Here is a 19,227-nt window from a genome sequence, read left to right on the forward strand (position 1 = left end):
TTCTTCATGTTTGGCAAATAAACCTCTCTTAAGGGCACTGTGTTGGAAATGTTTGTGCTTTATTTATTAAAAAAAAAAAGAAAAATTACACAGAGTGGGTTGATAGCTCAACATTTGGCCTATTTAGGAGGAGAAGGATAAAGGCATCCACATATTCCTTTGAGTGCCTTGGAGGGCAACAGGAATATAGTGCTCTGGGGATATTTTCTTTCTCAGCAATACCAAAAATTTTGTATTCCACAGGGAAAAAGTTTGATTTTTTTTTTTTTTTTTTTTTTTTTTTTTTTTTTTTTTTTTTTTGTGTGTGTGTGTGTGTGTGTGTGTGTGTGTGTGATCTCTACAGGTTAGAGAACTGCATTATGGCTCAATCTAGTTTTCACTTTTCTATATTTCTAGTTTTGGCTGTAGCAGAATAAATGCTCCTTATAAAAGAAAAAAAATAAATCCTAAACCAAGTGGTGGCTGAATAACCTGCTCACTACAAGTTCTGGATTTAATGGCAACCACGGATGGACACAAGGCTGGAATCACTACGGTGGTTTAGAAGGATGAACTCCACAGAGGGCACAAATCCCATTCCCAATCCCCTGTGACACTTTAAGGAGTTGTTCTCCCGGCCCTTGAAGCTCCCAACAGGCTGAAGACCTTTGTCAGGAGCGTTTAATTAAACCAATAACTGGAGAGAAAGCAAACATCCCAGCCAGGCACAGCTGCCTGGGTCCGCTCCAGCAGCAGCAAAGTTGGCACAATCACCACATTCTGCCTAAATTCTGTACGAGGCACAGAAGTTTGGGGTTGAGATTTATTCTGTATTTCATCTTCAAGGGGCGGCCAGCAGCCTCCTCTCTGATGGGTTTTGCCCAGCCCGGGCAGTTTTGAAGCTCAGACTCATGATGTTAATCTGTGAAAAGGTTTCGGTGAGCTCATCCTGATCTGTGTCAGAGCACCCAGCTACCGATATCCTCTCCCTAAAAAAAGCTGCCGAGCGTCGCGGCGTTGGTCAGTGGGCTCCCACTGGGAGCTCTCACCCTCGCATGAGAACAGGTGTGAAAAGCAGCCGCCTCCCCCCAGTGATCGGCATTTCCATGCCGCCCCCTGAAGATGCCCACAAGCTGGGTTTCCGTAGCTCACCGGTGATGCCGGCGGGTTTTCCATCCTGAGCCCTCTGCCAGCCCCGCACCCGGTGACAGCGATGCCCTCGGCCACGCCGCCGCCGCTCGCCCGCGTTTTCTGCCCCTGTTTTTACCCAACAAATAAAATGCACCTTCGCCCATCGGGGGCAGGAAACATCTGCGCCGCCGCCGTTCTCGCTCCGAATCCAAGCTCCTGGTTTGGTTTTGGTTTGGTTGGTGTTTTTGGTTTTTTTTTGTTTTTTTTTTTTTGGATTTCGTTAAACCGAGAGCCCGCGGAGGCTGAGCAGCCTGGAGCTGCCGGGCTGTTACATGAGATATTCAGGAAGTTATTTGCATGCAGGGGATAAAAGCCCGTGGCAGCAGCCGGGCGCGCTGCAGAGGCGACTCAGCCGCGGCGGCCACCAGCCCAAGGAATTACCTCCATCCCAGCTCCACCATGAGCTGTTTACTGGCCCTGGCTGCCTGTGGGAAGAGCCAAGGAGAGCGGAGGAAGAGGAGAGACAAACACAATGCGGGCGAGACGCGTTAGAGGGGAGGCTGGGCTTTAGCAGCAGCCCCGGAGTTTCGGCCCTATGGAAGCGGAGAGGGCTGAAAAGGGAATAAGATGAACCGTCCGCCGCCTTGCTGCTGCTGGCAGAACAGCCTCGTCCCTACCTGAAGGGCTGATATCGAAGGTAAGAGGGGGAAGGAGCCAGTTTTTAGGCAGAGGGCAGATTCACGGCGCGGCTCTCGGGGGCAGCTCCCGGGCAGACGCAGCCACGCTTCTCCGAGTATTTGTGATTATGGCCCTGGAAAAGGAAAAGCTGACGGGTTTTCCAGCAGGAATCCAGCGCTTTCAGGGCAAGAGCTCAGACTGTTCCAGTCAGCTCCTCTGAGAAGGTTTAAAACAAAACAACAGCCCCCAGCCTAACAAACAGCGCCTTTCTAAATCTGCCTGGGGAGATAGTTGATATTTTATTTTCACGGCCAGCTTTTCAGCTTCCTAATCTTGCCCAGCGCTTTCCCGATTCTCCGCTCCCCCCTCTGCTCCTCACTTTTTTTTTTCTTCTTTTTTTTTTTTTTTTTTTTAATTGGAAGGCAAAACAATTGCGGCCGCGGGAAGGAAAATCCGAGCTTTGAGGAGCTTTTCCTTGCTCGTTCCCATCGGGAACGCTCTCCCAGGCTGGGTCCCCCCGGCTAATTGCTCAGGAAATCCGCGCTGCTCGTTGTCGGGCTGTCCTCAAGCTGCTGATTCCGAGCTGGGAGAGACTCTGGAAGGGAATCCATGGATAGAGCCCCGCGAGAGGGACCCAGCGGAGACCTGGGGCGGGGCGGGCTCCGGCGCTAATAACACATCCCTGCCCAATGGAAAGCGTTTCCTATGGAGACCCCCAGGGGTTCCCCCTGCCCACAGCCCCTGCACAGACATTGGGCCCATTCTTGCGTCCCGTTTTCCCAAGACACGATGGCAGCGGCGCTCGGCAGCCCCGATCCCGCTCGGAACAAAGGCCGGGCAGCTGCCACCGAGCGCGGAGTTTGAGGATGAGCGCCTGAACTTGGACAAAGTGGGATTTTTTTGCCGCGTGGGAGTAACGCGGTTCGTGTCCCAGGGACACAAAGGATCGCTGCGGGCTGTCAGGGAGGGATCCCGTGGAAGCACCGAGCCGTGGGAATGGTGGCGGTCCCGGTAAGTCTCCCCCTTTCCCGAGGCAGGAAAAGCGGCCGGATTTCATGGCAGCTCCGGGTGGGGGTTCTGGAAGCCGGAGGCTGGGATGGATGTGGGGGGTGAATCCAGCCGGGATTCACTGGAGTTTAGCCGTGTTTTCCCTGCGCTGGCGGCTCCCCTTCCTCCTGCTCCGGTGCTGCCGTGGCTGGGGCTGCCTAAAGGGAGGAAGATGAGCTCCAAGTTTTGGGAAAGTGGTTCCTGTGTGAGTTACTCCTACGTATTGCATGGAAATGGTTCTAACTCCCGCCCTGATTCTCCATTCCCATCGAGATTCTCGTTGTGGCAGTGCCGGTGACGAGTTTAGGACTTTCCTGTCCTGTTGTTTGTTGTGTGTTTGTGGAAAAGATCCCTTGGTTACAGCTTTCTTTTGTACTTGAAGTCATTGTCACTTTAGGCTTAAAAGGGGTTGGATATAAAGGTGGCGTTCGACTTCGTTTAATGGAGGGCTGGCTCCCACGAATTATATAAAAAAAAATATTGGGAATTAAGTTATAAATGTTATACTGAAAACCTTAAAAATTGGAATTTATCGCCTCGGCTTCCATTCATGGCTAAAATCTGCTCCTTTAAAACTGCAAAATTCAATGCAGAGGAAAATTCAAAGACAGGTCTAAAACTCCGGGTGTCTGAAGTAAAATGAACGGTGGACAACACCATTTAAAGATCTGGCTGTTTGGAAGAGAGAGGATTTAACACAATGTAAGCACATGGCAGAAAAATTTGCAGGAAAAGTTTGGAGGTTTTAATGACATTCCCAAATCATTGTTTGAGAGGAGACAATTGTGCCTGGTTTTTGTGTTGCTGCCCCATAGGAACAGAACAGTCAAATCCAGAGGATGGGAAGTGCAAAGTTCACAGCTCGGTGATAAGGACATTCCCCCCTTGTAGTACTTTTCCATCTTCTTGCCCTTAGGAGCATTCCCTAAAAACAAAACAGGCAGGAAACCCTGGTACTTAGGAGGGTTCAAAGCCTCTGCATTTTAAAAGAAAGTCCTGAAACACTTAGGAGGGAGGAAGGGGGTGGGAGAGGAGGCTGAGCAAACATTTCACTGGAATCCTTTGGAGAATCCTCCTCAACTGATAAAAAAATCGATGTCTTCCAAATTCCAGGGTCGGGAGCTCGGCCCCCGCACAGACAAACACAACAAACGCTCCAGTTCCCCACTCACCTTCATTTAGGGCATTGCAGTGAGGCACAGAACTGCAAAGCTGCACCTGGGGCTGCTGAGGAGCGGGGATGGAAACATTCCCTGGGCAGGGAGAGGATGCTCTCCCAGCTGGGAGATGGATTACTCCTCCAGCAGTGACCTCACGGCTGGAGCACAAGAGCAGGAATTAAGGCAGTTTTATCCAGAGCTTGGGCCAGATTCTGGGAGCACTGTTTGGGGGGAAGGCGGCAAAGCAATTTGGGATTCTGTCATTGCGGGGCTTGGAGCCATCTGGGTGGATGCCATGTCCATGATCCATCCGTGCCAGCTGTCCCTCACCCCGCTTACAGCGTATTTGGGATTTGGGGCTCCATTTCCCAATGTCTGAGCCCCTGGTCAGGACTGTGTGGCTGGAGTGGCGTTCCCAGCCTGCCGGTGCTCCAGGATCCCAAAGGAGCCGGCAGGGAGCCGTCCCCGCGGGCTGGGCTGGGTGGGGATGGCTCCTGGAGCACTCAGCCACCCTCAGCAGGTCTTTCCAGGTCAAGCGTGCGTGCAGAGCCTCACTCTGCTCCTCCACACGTTGCTCCTCCTCCCTAAATAAGGATCCGATTTAGTCCCGGGGAAGGGGAGCCACCACTTTCCACAGAAGGGAAATTCTCTCCCTGAAAAGAGGAGCTCTTTATTCCCAGAGCAGACAGTGGCTCTGCAAGGCTTCCTCCTGCACCAACTCCCAGTTCAGCCCCATAAAAGGGGTAAAGATCCACCCTGCTCCAGAGCCAGACCAGCCTGAGCTGACCCGGGCTGCAGGAAAACTTGCTGGATTATTTGTAATGGGTTCGGTTGGTAGAAAAAGGAAGATCTCTTTACCTTGGCAGGTGAAATTAAGGGACATCCATCAGCCCCCAGCCCTGAGACAAAGGTGTGTTCTGGCAGCAGAGCAGATCCTTTCTCTGCCCAAACATGAGCTCATCAGGCTGCGAGACCCTGTGATGCTGGAAATGCACAGCCACAGCAGACCTCTCCTTTTCCTCTAACAATATTCCCATTTTCCTCTCCTGAACCTGCAGACAACTCACCCTCTCCATCCCCAGCATGTGTTTTACAGATGGATATAACCATATTTAGCAGGAAAAGCAGCATCCAGCCCTTGCATGATGCCAAAATGTCATTGCCCTTGCCCTCCTCTCATCATTAGAAATCTGATTTCTAAGAAGCTTCACTGCAGAAGCGTTGCTGGCTAGCTGAGACTGGAGTTTTCTGCATCATGGAGTCATTTGCTGGTTAGTTTAACATTTTACAGAAAAAAAAGCCAGGTTGGACAAAGCTTGGAGGTGGAAGGTGTCTCTGCCCATGGCAGGGATGGAACAGGATGAGCTTTAAGTTCCCTTCCAACCCAAACCATCCTGGGATTCTACAGTCCTCAAAACTTACAAAAATTCCCCATTTTCCCCTCAGGATAAAGCCATTTAAGAGAAAAAAAAATACTTATTAGATCAACCCTCTGCAGGAAATAAATGCAGGGCTCAGATCCCTCACAGTCTCAAACATGGATTGTGTCCAACCCCATGGAAGGACTGGCCCAGCACCCAAAGGAATCCAGGCAGACCCTGCGGCCAGGCCACTTTGCCAAGGTGAAACTGATGTTTGTACTGCTGTGCTGGCACCTTCTTGGTGCAAGGCAAGGGGGAAAAAAAACCTCCATAATTTCTGGATAATTGGGGGAGAAAGTTCAGCTCTCCCATTTCAGGAGGGGGAGTGCAGAGGATCCATCCCAAAGGGATGAGGATGGGCTAGCAGGATAGCTCCATGTGGCTCAGAGGGGCTGAGGGAAGGCAAGAAGGAGCCAGAAAGCCAAGGAATGGCCAAGGAGCCGCTGGAAATTGTGTCAGGGAAAGCGAAGAAAGGCGGCTTGTTGGGCAGGCTGCTGACCGGGAACCTTTTGGAACTGCGAGCAAATAAACCCAGGCCTGTTGTTGGAGTCCCCGGTGGCTCGGGGGAACAGGAGTCTCTTATTTTTTACGTTGGCTTTTTTTTTTTTTTTTTTTTTTTTTTTTTTTTTTTTTTTTTTTTTTTTTTTTTTTTTTTTTTTTCCCCCGTTAGCCACATTTTATAATGAACCAGAGCTACATCAAGGACACAGCAACCTCTACGGCAAACATTATCCCCGGGTGAAAACAACCTGGTCAGACAGGGCAACTTTGCTTTTCAGCACTTCATCAGCTTTTCTCTTTGCATCCAAATCTTCCCTATTGAATCCAGCTCTGCCATTATCCGCCAATCCCGCCCCCCCCCTCAGCGTGAGACCTGGGGCTCCAAACGAGCAGCATTCCCGCAGCTCCTCCAGCACCAAAGGCCTCGCGAAAAGCCGCTCTTACAAGTGTTAAATAATGCAAACCTCGCCGAGGAGTTTGGGGTGAATTCCATCGTTTCCCGGCGGCGGCCCGGCCCCGCCGGAGGCTGCCGGGGATGGGGAAAGGCGGAGCACGCCAAGGGTTAAAGGGTGATGTAAATGGAGAGAGACATTCCCAGTGCAAACAAAAGGAGAGTCATGCCCTGAGGATCAGTGGCTGAATACGGGCTAAGGCAGTTCGCGATTCTCTTCTGAAGGAAACATTTTAATTAGCTCAATCCAAAACAGATACAGCCCCGAGAAGGCACCACGAGCAGGAAATGCTTTGTAAGCCTCAGAGGACAGTGAGGAGACAACGGCGGCGCTGAGCAATTAAAAACAAAATTAAAAAAAAAAAAAAAAAATACAAGGGAAGAAAAAAAGGAGAGCGCCTTTAGGATTCGGGCTGAGAGGCTCAGGTTTCCGTCCCTGCTGCACCCTGGAGAATTCAGTCGGGGTCTTGCTGCGGTTCGTGCACCACAGAAAGGAGCTGTTGAGCCTGGAGGGGGTGCGAGGGTCCCCAGGAGCCAAAGCCAGCTCAGACCAGGGGACAGGAGCGGCCGGCGGCTCCCGCCGCATCCCGGAGCATCCCCGGGCTCGCTCCTGGACGAGGGAGAGGCGATGCCTCCTCAAGCGGCCCCGTGCTTTGGGTTTTTCTCTCGCAGAGGATTTGAAAGCAGCCGCTGAGAGCTGGCTGAGGCGAGGGACTCCCAGCCCCACCTTCCACAGGTACAGGAGACGATGTCGCGCCCTCAGCCGGGGCTGGGGAGTGTCAGGTCCGGTGCCGCTGAGCACAATGAGTGTCAAAGCCGTGAATAAGAGCCTTCCTGCCCTGTTTCTTAGGCTGATCACCCGCAAACGTCCCCTTTTCCCGGGCATGCCGGGCCGGCATTCACTCCGATAAACCGGGCAGGAACGGCCCTTTGAAGCTCCACAAACCTCCGTGGACTTCAAAGTCCCACTCCTGCCTGCTCCTTTCCTACTGTTCCCCAGTACATCAGTTAGGATTAGGAAATGAAAGAGATTAAAGCGTTTCTCCTTCCCAGCGCTCCGGATCGTCAATGGAGCTTTGTCTACAGGCAGCTGCTCCGCTTCCCACCCTCTGATCCCGGCCTTTCCTTGCTCCTACCGCACCGGTGAAGAGAACACGGGAAGGTCACTGGAATCTGCGAGGAGCTCCGGGGAGCATGGAGCACTCACGGACACTCAGCCAGCGGAGCCAACCCTAAAACTCGTGCCTCGAGCTGTTTCCCATCCCTACACCTTTCCCTGGAGAAGCCAGATCCAGCATCACCTACTCCGGGTGGTCCAGCTTTCCGTAAAGCCGCGCTGCTGGCGCTGGGAAAAGAGAGGCAGCATTGCTGTGCAGCTCCAGCTGCTGCCCTGGCAGCCTCCAGCAGGGAAAAATCAGCCACTGGATTGGCCCAAGCTGGAGGTTTGTCCTTAAAGATGCTGCCAGTTCACACTCTCAGAGTTCTCCATGACCAAAACCAAATTAATGGGGGAAAAAAAAAACCAACAAAACAAAACAAAAACAAAACAACAAAAAAACCCCAAAAACCCCAAAACAACAACAACAAAACACCCCCAAACCCCTCAAAATCAAACCAAACAAAAAAACCCCACCACAAGCAAGCAAGCAAGCAAAAAAACAACAACAACAACAAAAAAACCCCCAACTCAACAACTAAGAAGTAAATGGGGATTTTATTGCAGGAACCGAGATGTTTAATCAGGTAGAAATATATATATATATATATATAATATATAGTAGTTTTGATTTTATCTATACAATTGTAGTTTAATCTTATTTTATCTATAGTCACCAGCCAGGAAAACCCCAAGTCCTACAGACTCACACAGAATTATCATCTCTGCAAAAATTGGCCCAAACCCCAAACATCTCCCTGCACAAACGCCTTATTTGAGCCTTTGGCCTAATTAAAGTGGAACAAAGGAAGGAAATAAACCCCCAGAAGTTGCAGAGAGGAGTTTGTTGTAAAGCTGTAACCCTGGGCTCCGTGGTGGGTGTAAGTTTCACATCCCACAGGCATTGTAGCAATGGGATGGGGAGCAGGGAGCTGCAAACTCCACGGAATTCTTGTCAGGAGAAGGCAGAAATAAAGTTCTTGCCGTGCCCTCAGAAAATCCCTATTAATTTCCAAGGCCGGGGGCTGAGACCTTATCGAAACACCAGGAGTGGTGCCACAACCTGGGACAAAACCCAGAGAACCCCCCCCAAACCCCACTCTCCTGCAGGTTTTGGCTCCTCGACCTATAAACCTTTGTTTCTCAAGATTAAAGGGAAAACCTGAGTACACACCATGATAATTCAGCAAAGATCCTTCAGCTTTGGGAGGTTTTCCCACCAGGGCTGTGCCAGACCTCCCAAACCCGGAGTTAGGTTGTTTAAATGAACACACGGGGTGTCCTTCACGTCCAGACCGATAAAGTTCCACCCGTCTGACATCTCACAGGACCAAAAGAAAGCGTGATGGTGCCAAAAATGCCAGCCCCAAGCTTCGCGCTGGTTTTCCTGACCTCAGTTTTCTGCGCGTGTGGAGAAGGGGATCAGTGTGGAGCAGAAAAAAATTAAATTGGTTTTTTTTCCCCTGCAGTAACTCCTGTTCTAACAAAGAGCTGCTCTGGGGGGAGCTGCAGTCGGGCAGTTTGGAGGTGTCTTGGGGAGCTGGGAGGAGGAAATACAGGAATTGTAAACAGGATACTCAGGCACCATAGGAAGTAACACCGAGTTTTCCTCTCTTTTGAGTCTATGGAGGATGGGATATTTCTAAAGAGCAAAGCCTGGAGCTACCACCTCACTCTGAATTACAGGGTTTTGTGAGGGATGGCTGCTGGAGGTTTTCTGGTACGATCCCTGCTAGGAGAGAGAATATTCTGAATTTTATCACACCTAAAGGAGTTTATTCTGTTACATTCCTCCCCTCCTGACTGGCCTCCAGTTTAAATATAGGATTTAAAGCTTTACCCTGCCTGAAATATAAAAAAAAATCCCCCTACTTTGTCATCTTGTATTTATTTTTTTAAATATATTGCTTTACTTTTTCCCAGCAAGGCAACAGCAGCGGTGACCATGGTGTCCATGGAAGAGCATCCCGCTGCTTTAATCCACAGTGGAAAGGAAGGAAAGGGAATTTTACACTCGGAAAACTCAATCTGTGGACTCATCCTACAGAATTTAAAGCACATGGCTGGGTTTCAAAGCCACATGTCAGCTTGTTTAAACACCTCAGAGTTCCATAGGTAAACAAGCCAGGCTGTACTTTAAAGCCCATAAGTTAACTAGACAATTGCTGGCAGGCAATTCCCAGAGATTAGACAGACACTGGAAAAAAAACGGGATTTGACCTTGGGGGTGTCTGGAGCAGAGCAGGGAGAAGAGAGTCAGGTGATGGAGCATCTTTTTTCTTGTGTGAGGAGTATCCGGGTCAGGCTGCTGGCAGGGAGCACTTGGTCAGGAACAAGGCTGGGAATTCCAAAGGCACCTTTCAAACCTGGGTGTTGAGGAACTGCCAACATCCAGGCCAGGTTGGAAAGTGGGGTTTCCGTCAGGCTCCCAGGCCGTGTGAGGCTTCAAAGGTCACCCTGTTCCTCCGAGATCCCCCCAGCAGGACCCAGAGCCCTGGAATCCTGAATCCTGGATCCTGGGGCCAGCGGAGTGTGGCACACCTGGGGTTCACACACCCGGGGAGTCACATTCCAGCACAAAGATGAGTTCTCCTGATGCGGATAACAGGGAGTGTCTGCACTGGGAGGAAGCTCCAGGCCAAGGATTTAATGCTTTAGGCTGAAGGTTAAGCCAAGGCTCTTGTTGGAGCTCATGCGAGGTTTCCCATCCAACTTCACTCTTGTTTAAAGGCATTCAGACTTTCAGGCAAGACCTTTCCTTTTTTCCTTCCACCACAGATCCAAAGAAAGCAAGTTCAATCCTACATTTGAGATTTTACTCCTGTCCTCCTCATAAATTTTAATATTTGATATAATTTTTTATGCTTGTTTCCCAATAAAGCTCATTTAACCATGAATTTAGTAGGGAAAAAAAAAAAAACCCAAAAACACCTCCACAGGAGTGACCTCCATATTCCAATTCATCTTTTTGGATGTCCAAAGGATGGAGTCATCTGGGAAGGAGTCATCTGGGCATCCTCCTTTCCTGCTACTTTGCCAGGTGCAAAGGTGAGGTGCTGCCTGCTCCCAGGGTCACAGCACCAGTTTCTGGGAAGCCTGTGGTTCTTCCTGGCATTCCCAGGTGAGGAACTTGCCCCTTCCACCCGGCAAAGCCATGGCTATCCCAGCTTTCCCAGCACCTGCCATTTTACCAGCAAGGCTGACAGCTTGCGTGCGAGAACTCCCAGGAGCAAAATGTATGGAAAACATCTGATTTTGATAGTTTGCATCCCAAATGGTCTCGAATCCATGCTTTGTTTTCCATTTTATTTGTTTATATGTTGCCATTGCAACCTCTAACACAACTCAGTGACAGGTTTGGAGCTGAAACTCCTCTGTCAGGGGATCACTCTGGAAAGGATCCCACTCTTCACAAGGGTTTCAGCTCCAAATTACTCCCAGTTGTAGCTCCTAAATTTCTTAGATTACAAGGAGATTCCAAACTAGTTGATATTTGGCTGGCTGGAGTTTGTAAGAAAAAGATCTTTCCCTTCATGACCCAACTTTGCTCCGCATTTCCAAGAAGTGCTGAACTCATGATCCAGCTCACAAACCCTCCTTGCTCCAATAAGGATACTTTCCAAGGGATTATCCTCACAGGCATCAAAAATACTTAAAACAGGTAGGAGAGATGATCCAGGGAGTTCAGGAAGCACCTATGTCCAAGTAAAAACATGCTCAGTTCAACTCCACGTGTCTCCAAAGCTTGTTGAGTTGGGACGTCTTACAAGAGTGCAGTCCATGGGAGTTCCCAAATTTCACATTCCAAACCTTGAAAAAGAGTAGGAGCGAAAAGCAGCTGTTGGCACAGCTTGGAGAAATCTTTCTCGGGAAAGTTTTACACTTGCAGAAAAAAAAAAAAATCCTTTTGGAAGTAATACCATATTTACAGACATTTTTAGGCAGGGGGAAAAAAGCAAACATGGCTTTGGGAAGTGTTTGTGATAAGCGTTTCTGAGGTACAACAGTTTTCCACTTTGGAAAACAAGTGTAAGGATGCTCCTATTTTCAATTAGAAAAAAAGGCAAAGCAGCTCTTCATTAGAGATTTGAGGGGTATTTTTTAATACTTTTGCATCAAACAGAGGTTGAAAATCCATAGAACCAGTCTTTGTGGACAGTTTAAAGCAAACACTACAGCTTTCAGCTTTTCTCCTCCTGTTACAGGCTTAGGGGAGAATTTCAGAGGTTTCATTCTGTTAAATTTCTTTCCAAACATACTGGGCTGATCCCATCTCAGATTTTAAAGAAAAACCTTTCCAAGGGGAAAGCTGGAATTGTCTTAGAACGATTTGGCTTGGAAGGGACCTTAAAGCCCCTCTTGTTCCAACCCCTGCCACGGACACGGACACCTTCCGTAGACCAGGTTGTTCAGAGCAGTCACTCTCCGTTAAACAGGAGGATGGAAGAGTGGTAGAAGGAAAGGAAAGGCCAAATTCAGTAAATGCCATCTTCAAAAGTGAAAAACCCCCAAAAGAGTGGAATTTGTAAAGACTCGCTTGAAAACGAATTCCTGCTCTTGTTTGCACATCCATTAATTTGAGAATTTCTCTTGCACAGCCACTTTGGGGGACCCGTTCAAGACTGACGGCAGCTCTCTCTCTCTCCTTTAGGATGAACGGATCCATGAGGGAGATGCGGTAGGAAGGAGTCCAGCCACCTCCCTGGAATGTGTTCCTTCGGGAAGGGACGAGCTCCCTGCCTTATTTTATGGATGTCACTGAAGTAGACTTTGAAGGCCTTTGGAAGCCCATCCCGGACTTGGCATGGGAAACCACAGCAACAACCATACCTGCCTGACAGATGATTCCTTCAAGTACAACCTGTACGGAGCCGTGTACAGCGTGGTCTTCATCCTTGGCTTGATCACAAACTGCGCCTCGCTCTTCGTTTTCCTCTTCCGGATGAAGATGCGGAGCGAGACGGCCATTTTCATGACCAACCTGGCGGTTTCAGACTTGCTTTTTGTGTTCACGTTGCCCTTTAAGATCTTTTACAACTTCAACAGGCACTGGCCCTTCGGGGACAGCCTGTGCAAGATCTCGGGCACGGCGTTCCTCACCAACATCTACGGGAGCATGTTGTTCCTCACCTGCATCAGCGTGGACCGCTTCCTGGCCATCGTGTATCCCTTCCGCTCCCGCACCATCCGCACCAGGAGGAATTCCGCCATCGTCTGCGCCGGCGTTTGGATCCTGGTCCTCAGCGGCGGAATTTCGGCCTCGCTGTTCTCCACGACCAACGTGTCCAACACCAGCACAACCTGTTTCGAAGGGTTCTCCAAAAGGATCTGGAAAACCTACCTGTCCAAGATCACCATATTTATTGAGGTGGTGGGATTCATCATCCCTCTGCTGCTCAACCTCACGTGCTCCTCGCTGGTTCTCCGGACTTTACGGAAGCCGGCTACCCTCTCCCAGATTGGGACGAACAAGGAGAAAGTGCTGAAGATGATCATCGTGCACGTGGCCATTTTCGTCGTGTGCTTCGTCCCCTACAACTCCATCCTGTTCCTGTACGCGCTCGTGCGCTCCCAGGCCATTGCCAACTGCTCCCTGGAGAGGTTTGCCAGGACCATGTATCCCATCACGTTGTGCATCGCCACCCTCAACTGCTGCTTCGACCCCTTCATCTACTACTTCACCTCTGAGTCCTTCCAGAAGTCCTTCAACATCAAAACCCAGATCAAAATGGATTCTCTTTTCAAGACAGAGGTGCCGCTCACAAAGACGGCGCTGCCGGCGCCGCAGGATGAGATCAGTGACCAGGCCATCACCAACGGAGGAGATCCCACGTCTGAATCCCATTTCTAGGGAGATGTTTACACAGGGAGTCATCCCCCATTAACTCCTGATTAACACCACGTGGCCAAGAGGATTTCCAGAAAACGGGGTTTCACATGTGGGGTTAATGAAGAGAAGCTGCTGGGGGACGACAGATCCTCGCACTGGGATGGTCCCATCACATTCAACAGGTGAACACAAAGTATGAAAATCCCAATGGATCTCCTTTCGGAGATTATGGATAGGCTACAACACATGCATCAACTCAGGAGGGAATAGAACAGCTTCTGTAACCAGAAGGTGCCAACATTTGGCATTTTCCCCCCTCAGCAGTTGACATGGGACCAGTTGGGAAATAGAAAATTTCATTTCCTTAGAGATTCCTGCCAATATTTCCGCCTTCTGGAGGTGCATCCTCATCCTCATATGCTAACTCAGTAACTTCCCACAATATGTATGTTTGCTTACAAAGGCATAATAAAAGCTTGTGGCTTTTCCTTACTCCACTGCCAGAGTGTAGAGCCTGGTTATCCTAGAGACTGGAATTTATGGAGAGGTTTGAAGTGTAAATAATTGTTTAGCAATTAGGCAAAAGAGTTGCTTGGTGACAGAAAAGATACTAAGGAAAAAAAAGATAATTATTACTACGGTTTTGAAAGACAAAGTTTCACTTTTATCAGATTAAGCTGTCATTTAATTTATTTGATTATTTTTAATGCCACATCTGGGGAGGAGTAAAGAGCTCATTAATGATCTGTTGCACCTGGACTTTTATATCCCAGGGGATTATGTGACTATTTCTGGGAAGGGCTGGACTGTAAAGTCAGCTGGAGAAGGGCCTGAAACCCCAGAGTTCTTCCAAGGGCAAAGCTCCCATACGGAAGCTGAGGCAGCTGAAGGCCCAGGAGTGCTGATCCCACTGAAATATGGACAAGCGGTGTCACAGCACCCAGTTAAGGGATGGTCTGTGATTGCTCAATGGGTTTTTAGGGTCTCAAAGTAACCAAAAACCCAGTTTGCTGCACTCTTTTCTTAGCTGGCTACAGCAATATTGTCTTGTTTTTCAATTAATTTATTACCTTTACTTTTATAGATTACAAAAATATATGGAAAATTAATTATTTCTATGTGTTGCATTTTACCACCTGGTTCCTTTCTCCAGCTCTTGGCCTCGTGTTTGAAGCTCTACAGCCTTTCCCAGGCTGGTTCATTCCTAAGTGTCAGACACAGAAATGAGGAGAACAATTTGATTTGGAAAAAATATAAACTTAAATCTTGTTAGCTCAGCAATCTACATTACCATGGTAAAGCTACTTCTAGGGCTACATTGCTAAAAAAAGAGACAAATTATTAATTGAACAGATGTTTTCCACTCGACTCTATTTTAAGTCTCTGTGATGAAGCCTCATGAGATACGAGAGCAGCACCTCAAACGTGATCATTTAGAGCAACAGGGTTTTAAGTGTGAGAAGAATTCAGCTGTAAAATGTTAATGCTTCCAAGGGAATATTTATTTAGCACTGCATTCACTTTGAATAAAGAAGTCAGTGGCTAACCAAGGTTGAGAGACCCCAAAAACGATCCTATTTCAGCCCTAAAATGTCACTTATTGGAGAAAAGCATATGATCAACTCATTATACACAGAGACTGTGAGAGCAGCCAAAGTATTCTATGTCAGCTCTGAGTTATAGCAATCTTTACTGGAAACTTGCTCGCAGGACTGGCCTGGGAGGCTGTCCTGGGGATTAAACCCTCAGACAACTGCACTTTGGAGCAGAAAAATGTGAAAACTGGGAGAGATCATCGGAAAAAGTTGGTGGAATGAGGTCGATGTAGGACAAGGGACAGGCACTGACAGGGAATCTGTCAGCAGCTGGGAAAGCTTTACTTCCAGCCCAGGGGATGAGCCGGGCTTTAGGAAGGAGCAGAATTTGCCATTTAACCAGAGGTGGTGCCAGGCAGCGCTCTGTCCCTTTTCCTGCCTGTGCCCCTTTTCTGCTGGACCCAAACTCTTCACAGGGAATTAATTCTAAGATCCATATTTCCTTTGGCTGATCCGCCCATCTCCACCCTTGCCATGAAATGTGTGTATTTCAGAGAAGTCGTTCCCGCACCTTCAGATCAAAAGGCAAAGTGAGGGATTTGCCAGGCTTCCCTACAGGCATAATTCTCCCCATGGAGCAAATCCTTCCTCCCATGGCGGAGAGGAGGGCTGGGGAACCACCAGCAGCTCTGATGCACCCCAAACTCTGTGAGAAATAGGGCACCCCATCCCAAAACCCCGCCAGGAGCTGGACCTAATGAGACACAAGCTGCATTTGCAGGGATGAGAGAGGAAAGGAAAAAGAGCAGGAAGGATTCAGTAACAAGCTTAATTTCTAGGGGTGGGAGAGAAGGAATTAGACTGAGAAGGATTCACTGAAAAGCTGAGAGTGCAGTTAGAACCACAGAATGTCCCGAACTGGAAGTGACCCACAAGGATGGTGGAAGCCCAGCTCCTGGCCCTGCACAGCCCCAAGAATCCCACTCTGTGCCTAAAAACACATCTTCCTATTAGCAAGAAAAATATTTGGAACATAAGAAAATGCTCTTGTCTGAGGCAAACCCCCGATTAACTCAGATTTACAGGGACGAGAATCCTGTTTACACTCAGCTTGTTCTCAGCCGGCAACATCCAGCTGCCAGCTTGGAAATCTTATTTTAAAGCTGCTGCTTTACACTTGCAAAGCAAGAAGAGATTCCAGGGTTTGTGGGGTTTGGGAGCTTTGTGGGACAGGGCTGTTCTCATGTCTGGTGGCTGCAGAAGCTCTCATTTCCAGAGTCCTGAGACATCTTCTGCTCTGGATGTGCTCCACAGACCTTCCACTGGTTAAATCCAAGGGAAGAAAGAAAAACCCAGGCTAGAAACCACTGTCTGGGCTTCTGAAGGAAATGGTAAAAGAGAGGAGGGAAAGAACTGCCTGGGACTGGACGAGCTCCAGGCTCCACATCCATGGCCTGCCTGTAATCCCAGCATAATGGGTGTCTTTTTGGGAGCCAAACCAGTGCCAACGCTTACAAGTTTCTGTTTGCAGTTTTATGGGGCAAGAGCTGTGGTGGATATTCTCACATAAAATGTAATCCTATCATCCTGTGCCAAAATGCCAACTGAAAAGATCCATTATTTTGTAATTTAAGACCTCATAAATTATGTGGAGATCACATGATGACTGACACTCACATCTGCTGGGACAGGTCTTGGCTAATCTGTTTCTTTTTTCCTAGGTCAGGTACACTGAGTACACACTCCATGGTTTGTGGATAAATAACCAATTATGCATTCAGAGAGAGGAAAAGTCATTTTTCAGATGTCGGCAAAGCCAGGCTGGGAGGAGAGGGTGGCAGAAAAGTGGATTCCCAGTTTTTCTGGCTGAGGGGCTCCTGCCCCTGACAAAGGGCTGCTGTCAGCAAAGACAACGCCACCACTTCAAGTTTAAAAACAAAATCAAATTAATTAAAAGTCACTGCCTTTAGCTGAGGCTGAGACAGGACCCAGAAATCCTAAACAAACATTAATCATGGATTTCCTTGCTCCCAGCCCTGTTCCCGTTCCCCAGTCCTCCCATAACATTCATTCACCAGCTTTGCACACCATTGCCCAGCTGGAAAAGCTGCGGCTCCAAAAGGCTCCCGAGCCCTCTGCCCAGCCCAAACCCAGCCTGGCGTGCCCACACCTGGAGAAATTCCAGTCTAAGCTGTCACGAGAGCGGGAAGCCAGGCTTTGTTCCACAGTCCCAGGGAAGCTCCTCTGGGTGCCACCACGGGCCCTGCGATGGGTGAAAGGGGCCAAGTCTGACGTAAATCTTGAGCAAATCTTGTGAAAATCTCCACCAGCTTTGCTCAATCGGTGCAAACCACCCAGAGTCACACCTACGAATCACAAGGGCAAAGAGGCAGCACAAGCCACGTATAAAAGTCATGGATTAGCTCTTGGATGAGCCAGAGGGATGGAAAGTTCCTGTGCTCCAGGCTCTGCTCCCCCTATCCCTGCTCCCTGCATTGATCCAGCCTTGAAACCCCTCTAAGACTAACCCTGGGAAGTTTTTCTGGGGGGCTGTTCTCCCTGTGTGGATGAGGGACGGAGGCTCTGCTCCCGACCCAGCGAAAATACACGGATGACCCAGAAGGAATTTCCCTGTGCCGGAGAGACACAGCACCCCTGATAACCTTCTCAGAAGCTGTGTCCCTGCAGAGCTCCCCGGTGACATTCCATGCCCTTCCCAGGGGGAAGGTTTGCTGTCCACAGCCAGGAAATTGTCCTGTGAAGGTGTCCTTGGGTGTGACCTGCTGCCCACCGGGAGCCCTCAGCACTTTTGGGTAACCCCAAAGCTTTGCTTCGTCCAAAGAGCTCTTGGGGCAGGATTTGGAGGCAGGAACAAAGCAGCCCTCACTTCACTAAGCGGGTTTTGGTGCTCAGCATTAGCTGAAGAAAGAGGCAGGGTTGTTCTGCATGGATTAGCAGCCCAAGCCTTGCTTCCCCTGTAATTCCAGGAAAGCTGTAGGTTTTATTTCTGAATGCTGACCCCAGAGCCCAGGCTGGGTCTGAGCTGTGCACACGCCCTCTGACACTCCAAGGACCATAACTTACCCCTGGAATCATGGAATTAAGGTTGGAAAGACCTCAGAGATCATCAAGTCCAACCATCAACCCAGCCCCACCGCGTTCACCACAAACCCCTGTCCCCAGGTGCCACATCCACGCATTTCCTGAACGCTTCCAGGGATGGGCGCTCCACCACTTCGCTGTTTCAATGCCTGACAACCCTTTCTGCGAAAGAAATTTTCCTGACATCCAATCTGAACCACCCCTGGCACAACCTGAGGCCATTCCCTCTCATCCCGTTGTGACATTTGTACACATCTCCTGTATCTCCCTGAAATTCTGTGCCATGGGGATGCCACTTGGGGGAAAAAAAAAAAAAAAAAAAAAATCAGGTTTGTGGGAGGTTCGAGAAAGTGAGGAATATGTGCCCGAAACATCTTTGCTTCCCACAAGGGTGGTCAAAGCTCCTTTTCTCTGGGTACAGATTCCAGCCATGGGAATATTCTCCCTTTTCAGTTTGTTGTGTTCAGATCTGAGAATGTCTAAAGGCTCGTTCTGCCCAATGTGAAATCCCTGGAAGTGTCCAAGGCCAGGCTGAAGCAAACTGGGATAGTGGGAGGTGTCCCTGCCCACAGTCTTTTAGGCCATTTCCAAACCAAACCATTCCATGATTCGAGACAATGATTTTAAGCCCTATAAAATGTGCAGGTTTCACAGCAAAACATGGAGCTGTTCCCGTTTTCTTCCTCCGGAAAACATCACTTCACTTAAAACTAACATTTAACACTGCTGGCTGTTCTCGATTTTAATTCTTAAATTTAATTTCCGTGCAAAACACCAGGACATTCACACCCCTAAACCTCTGGGACAAGCAAGGAGTGGGGTGGTTTCTTTTGGGGATCACTTGGAATACGTTTTCCAAGAAAAGTGTTCAGTTCCTAAGAAAAGCCTGGGTGGCTTTTCCCTGCCTGAGGGATTTGAACAATGTAAATATTGTATAGAAGTGACCAATGCCCACGTTTTGCACTGTTTGCTCTTTTCTGTATCTCTGTGGATGTGTGTGGATAATGAAAAAGGAAAGTTTTTTCCGGAAAAACAGAATGTGTGAGTGTGCTCATTTACCCTGACTTACATAAATACACAATGTTAGCTAGGAATAATATTTAAATTTCACTTTCTCTGTAGCCCTCTCAAATCCCGAGTACATGCAGCGCACACTGAGTTTTTCCTGGAAACCCTCAGCATGGAAACTGGTCATTCCTTTTTCTTGGTTTGTACAAATCCCCCCATTTCTTCCAC

General features: G+C 48.9%; 1 protein-coding gene across 2 annotated transcripts; it reads left to right on the forward strand.

Moving 5' to 3' along the window:
• The first annotated feature begins 1,488 nt into the window (after positions 1-1,488).
• LPAR4 (lysophosphatidic acid receptor 4) lies at positions 1,489-19,007 on the forward strand. 2 transcript variants are annotated; one of them, XM_040090266.2, is made up of 3 exons: positions 1,520-1,807; positions 2,211-2,799; positions 12,176-19,007. In XM_040090266.2, exon 3 carries the CDS (start codon positions 12,329-12,331, stop codon positions 13,373-13,375), a length of 1,047 nt encoding a protein of 348 aa, XP_039946200.1. In that variant the 5' UTR covers positions 1,520-1,807; positions 2,211-2,799; positions 12,176-12,328; the 3' UTR covers positions 13,376-19,007. The 2 variants fall into 2 exon arrangements, with proteins under 2 accessions (XP_039946199.1, XP_039946200.1); XM_040090265.2 differs by lacking the exon at positions 2,211-2,799 and having other exon boundaries at positions 1,489-1,807.
• The last annotated feature ends 220 nt before the right edge of the window (positions 19,008-19,227 follow it).

This window comes from Hirundo rustica, chromosome Z, assembly GCF_015227805.2.
Source record: "Hirundo rustica isolate bHirRus1 chromosome Z, bHirRus1.pri.v3, whole genome shotgun sequence".
Classification (NCBI taxonomy): domain Eukaryota; kingdom Metazoa; phylum Chordata; class Aves; order Passeriformes; family Hirundinidae; genus Hirundo; species Hirundo rustica.

What these genes read in the sequence shown, in the direction of transcription:
- LPAR4 (XM_040090265.2), top strand. Translation starts at nt 12,329, where the DNA reads ATGGGAAACCACAGCAACAACCATACCTGCCTGACAGATGATTCCTTC.